The 5,207-nt window shown below is 57.9% G+C and overlaps 1 protein-coding gene across 3 annotated transcripts in view; it reads left to right on the top strand.

Moving 5' to 3' along the window:
• The window catches only part of LOC113210352 (kelch-like ECH-associated protein 1B), a 12,022-nt gene that overhangs the window by 2,883 nt on the left and 3,932 nt on the right, over positions 1-5,207 (top strand). The window contains exons 1-3 of one of the 3 annotated variants that reach the window (XM_052264657.1): positions 189-474; positions 4,301-4,546; positions 4,810-4,923. In XM_052264657.1, the coding sequence (XP_052120617.1) occupies positions 328-474; positions 4,301-4,546; positions 4,810-4,923 (507 nt within the window). In that variant the 5' untranslated portion in view covers positions 189-327. Of the gene's footprint in view, positions 1-188; positions 475-3,158; positions 3,403-4,300; positions 4,547-4,809; positions 4,924-5,207 lie in introns of those variants that run through there. The other 2 variants (XM_052264663.1, XM_052264668.1) reach the window with 2 other exon arrangements.

The following is a 5,207-nucleotide window of genomic DNA, read 5'->3' as shown; positions in this document are numbered from 1 at the left end:
GATCCGGGTCCAGGATCCCGGCACAGTTTTCCTGTGTATACACACGCGATATGGTGGGGGTAGGTCGAAGGCTTGTCGCGCGACGCCCGCCGCGCGCGCCGAGAGCGAGCGGCGGCGCGGAGCGGCGATAGTGTAGCGGTGGGATGAAGTGACATCGAGTGACTTGCACAAACACGGATATCTCGAGCACGGAGAGGCGCGGCTGGCGCGGCCTAGCGCGGCCGAGCGGTAACGTGGGTGTGCGTCCAGAGGGACCGGCGCTTTGGCGGACCCCCTGCGATGTCAGTAGTATAGTAGCGCCGGGTGACAGCCGGCGACAGCAACCCGATGGCGGTCCCCCCGATTGCGGGCCCTGCGACGCCCGTGGCGCCGCCTATGTGCACTGAGCAGTTCAATGCGACCTGCAGTGGTGGCGGCGGTGCCGTCCAAGTTATCAAATCCTCGCGTTGCGTTAAAGCCGACCCCCTCTGGCTCGTAAGTGTTGGTCTTCTTTCTGTGTGTGCGGCGCTTTTCTTAGACAGTCCCCAAGACGGTCTCTACCAGAAGGCAACTTACTCGTAAAGACCGCGAGTCGATTGTGTCGTGGGGTCCCCCACTCGCCAACTCGTTGTACTCTTGCCCGTGCCCAACTCGCGCCTAACTCTCGTCAAAATCGCGCAAACTCGCGCCAAAATTGTGCGAAACAAAGTCAACAGAAATCGCTGAAACTATGCGGGGAACTAGTAGAACCAGTACAAATTAGTCGATACAGGGTGGGTGATCCGCGCCGTGTTTTTTTCTGCTTATACTGTACCGCAATCATGCGTGCGGACGGGTTGCATACTCGCACGGGGCCGTAAGGCGCCCTGGCGAGCGACGATAGGCAAGCCCGCACGCACGTATGAATCCGGTACAGCATAAGCAGAAAAAAAAACACGGCGCGGATCACCCACCCTGTATAAGCGTTTTCTACCACCAGAAAGCCTCAGGATTAAACATAAGCGGACAGGAATCACTGGGAATCAAGCATTTCGGGAATCATGTGTACACATCAAAGGGGAGTTATTGCCCCCTCGCTAAAAATTGATCCCAACTCGCGCCCTACTCGCGGTAACTCGCCAACCTGGCAACTCGTTGTACACCTATTTTGGAAGTGGCGGACCCCTCGGATTGTGTAGTGTCGCCGGGAGGGGCGCGGCCCCCGCTAGCCCAGTGGCGGATTAAGGTTCGACTGACAGGGGGGGGCGATGCACTGTCGGTTGCCTACATACAGGGGTTTTGTGGTGCAAATTGCCTACCTTTCAAGCGGTTGTCTAGAGACGACAGGGGGCGATTGCCCCCCCCCCCCCCTTAATACGCGCCTGCGCTAGCCCCGCGAGGTTGGTGCGCACCTGCCACGGGACGCGTCGTGCTCCGAGCGGCACATGTGGCGTGGACGTCAACTTGCTCTGCATTTAGTAGATGCTGATCGGATATTTTATTACGAGACTCGGTATGGAAAGGAGAATTGATGTGACACTTTGCGCCAGTGAGGTGTGGTACTTCCCTGCCGCTCCCCTGCGCCTCACCTGATTGCTCTCGGGAAATGTTTTGTAATCAGTTGCCCACCCGTTCCCACGATGACGAGGAGCTCGCGACGTACCCTTTAACGACAGCTGATTACACCGTTTTAATGACTGCGCTTTTTTGAAAAGGACGAGTCACTTGTTGACATCAGGTGCAACTGATTAGTGTTGTCGTTCGGGTGAACGTCCCTCATGTGTTGCATATACTGCATATGTTCGTCCAGTTCCACTCCCAGTTTATGATGCTGGAGGTTTAAGCATTAATTTGAGACATATTTCGTCCAATATCCTTATTATTACTCACATATATATTTGTTCCTTAACCCTTAAATTCAGGAAGAGTGTATCGATCCGTAATCAATCCCTGATATCAGCCACAGTCGGCGAACAGACCGCTTTGCAAGTCAGCCAGATCAGCCATACACACACACACACACACACACACACACACACACACACACACACACACACACACACACATACATACTCACTCACACGCACTCGCTACCTGTTCCGCCCGCTCGATCCCTTCCCGATTCGCAGCGTCATCCTTCTAAAATGATTTCAAACCTTCTGAAGGCTTCACACCCGAAAACCACTAAAACTAGTGAGGCGACTGCGCTGGGGAATTCCCACTTTGACTTCATAGTCGAAACCGGTTGAAACATGTAAAATGGTGGGCATTATGCATTAATGTTTTATTTCAAAAACACCAACCCGGTTTAATCTTGTTCACACCAATTTTTTTTCCCGCGAAGCACTTCATATTTGGAAAGAGGTAAACAATAATTGTTCGCCTGCTTGTGGCTTGCCGGGCGGCGGTGAAGAGCCGACCACCGGGAGGGTGTGAGAGGAGGGGGAGTGGAGAGGGGGTGGTTGCTGGCTGCTAGTGGAAAAGGCCATACCATCCATGCAGCTGTAAGGCTGTAGGTGCTGAACCTACGGCGGCAAACCCGAGGGAGACACCACCACCACCACCATCATTGTACTCACTCGAGACATGTGCGAGAGAGAGATAGAGATAGGATAGAGAGGGCGGGGGAATAGGGCCGGGGGGTAGAATGCTCGTAGGCCTCGTAGGGCACCATACTGCACACACCACTGGTCACGAGTCAGTGCTGGTCGGTAGCCGTGCGTGCAGCCCGTCCGGACTAGAGGTCAGGCCCGCCGCGCAGCCGACCGCCGCCACCTCACCTCCGCGAGAGATTCTGCAGCGTCATTGTCTACCGCACACCGCTAGGCCCCTCCCCACCACGGAGCGGGGCCGGCCACGCTCCGCTTAGCTCCAGCGGGCTGCTTATCGGCTTAGGCGGAGCCCGTGTCAATCCGACTATCGCCCCCCTCTCACTCCCACCGCCACGACCCGCGCCTCCAGATCTCCGCGGTGGCCCAGCTCCAGCAGCGCGGTCCATATGTGCGCACCTGCGACCAAAGCCGCGGACCCCGCAGCCACGGCCGCAGCCTCGCGCGGTCAGTTGCTGCTGCCCCCCGCCGCGGTGGCTACGCCGTCCAGGACGCGGGGGAAGTCCCCGGCGGGGCGGGGCGGTGCGTGCGGGCCCGGGGCCGCTCTGGGCCGCTCCCCGCCACCCGACCCGGGCCCGGGCCCCGGGCCCAGCCCGGCAGTGCGAGTCATGGACTCGCCGCGTCAGGAGGGCAGACCCAGTCTGCACGCCGTGCCCGTGCCTGTCGTGCCGCACGTAGACCGGCCGCCGCCGCCCGGAGTTTGGCCGTCCACGTGGAGTCGCGCGAGCGTGCGTGCGGCGTGCGCTGCGTGCGCGGCGACGAGTAGAGGAGCGACAAGACTGATCCCAGAGATCCCAGTAAACACCCGGATATGCGGCTCTGTCGGCTGTTCAGTGTAAGGCGTCAATATGCCATTGGTGCGCGTTGTGCGTTACCGGGTATTCGGATAACTGAAGTGTCAGGCTTGTAGTGCACGTCGGACGCATGTCTCGGATGCAAAGCCCTCTTTCTTCCGCACCGTGTCAAGGTGACTGTTGAACCCCTCGCACTTTTGTAGTTTGCACTGTATACCGACTGCATGCAGGCGTGCATCGGGTTTGCCTGTTGTCGCTCACTACGGCGCTCAACGGTCCGGAACGGGTGGGCAACCCGCCGCCCTCACGCCTGCCTGCTGTACAGTAACGACCAAAAAGTGCGCGGGGCTAATCAGCGTGCCTCGCGCGCCATCCCCCTCCCAATTCCGAGGGCGTGTGCCGCCGCGCTGCTGGGAGGGATTGCGGCGGTGCCAGAACTTTTGGCAGATCGGCTGGGGGGGAGGATTGCCTGTCCTATCTCGGTGCCACTCGCGTGCACGACGATATGCCCTGCCGGGGCCTTGCCGCGCCTGCAGCTGGCGGGGGGAATCGCTGACTAACGCCTCATGTGTTGTTTTGTTGTGACGGGGCGTAAATTTGTTCCTCGGTCATCAAGGCCGCTGCGCGCACGGCCGCTCTGCTCGTCCTGCTGCGGTCGCCCGTACCCGCGCGCGTTAGTTAGGCTCCCTAGCGATAGTCCTCTCCCACTACCCACGCCCACCCACTTCCCCCGAAAAAAACAAAACGGAAAAACACCCGTCGCGTTCAAGGGGCAATGGGAGTGCGTAGCGCACCGTGACGGGGGTGCGGCGCGCGGCGCACGCGGCGTCCGCGGGTCCCCGCTAATTGGGGTGGCCTTTCCCTCCCTGACCTGCTCGCCCGGGACCTGCCCGGGACTCGCGGTCACGTGACGGTCATGTTTCCCTTTCTGATTTGCAGAGGTCGGCAGCCCCGCCCCACGCGGGTCCAGCAGGTGCGCCCCGGGTGGCTCTCGGCGCGCCCCGCGGCGGCGCGCACCCAGACGTGCCCCCGGGCGTCTCGTACGTCATCATGGACGGCGAGACGGCGCTCGACGCGCTGCAAAACTTGACGAGCGCCGCGGGCACCAACTACTCCATCGACAAGAACTCGGACCTCGGCGACATGTACTTTAACATGACCAACTATGTCGGAGACACTCTTAAGGTACACTAAAGGGGCTGGTTAAGAAACCACACGTGGAATTATTATTATTTTTTTTTTATTTTTTTTTTTTGGGGGGGGGGGGTGCAAATTTTGTGGGGCTCCAAAAGGATCGGGTGGTTATATGAGTCCACAGGGACCCCATGATATTTGTACCTCGGGGTACAATTATCATGGGGTCTTCATGTGTTTGCGCTTCATACAGTGTTACTCATACAATACTTTCCCTTAGAGCATTTGTTTATGAATCTGGTTCTACATTGCAGATGATGTGCATGATGAGGAGTCATCACATGCTCACTGATGTTGTCCTTCAAGCTGGATCAGAACAGTTCCATGCCCACAAATTAGTCCTTGCATCAGCTAGCCCATACTTCAAAGTAAGCTCCTGTTTTGCTTTCAAAATAAAAATTGGCGATAAGGGGGGGGGGGGCAAGAGAGTATCCCATTGTTGCAATGTCTAATGTCCATTTTGCCTTTTCATTTATTTCAGGCAATGTTCACTGGCGGTCTGAAAGAATGTGACATGTCACACGTCAAGCTTCAGGGTGTTTGTCCCACAACACTAGGAGGGGGTGGTTGCTGGCTGCTAGTGGAAAAGGCCATACCATCCATGCAGCTGTAAGGCTGTAGGTGCTGAACCTACGGCGGCAAACCCGAGGGA

Source organism: Frankliniella occidentalis, unplaced genomic scaffold (genome assembly GCF_000697945.3).
Source record: "Frankliniella occidentalis isolate FOCC.00 unplaced genomic scaffold, Focc_3.1 Scaffold2, whole genome shotgun sequence".
NCBI classification, from domain to species: Eukaryota; Metazoa; Arthropoda; class Insecta; order Thysanoptera; family Thripidae; genus Frankliniella; species Frankliniella occidentalis.
Note: the sequence above shows the minus strand (reverse complement) of the source record. Positions and strands in the feature narration are given on the sequence as shown.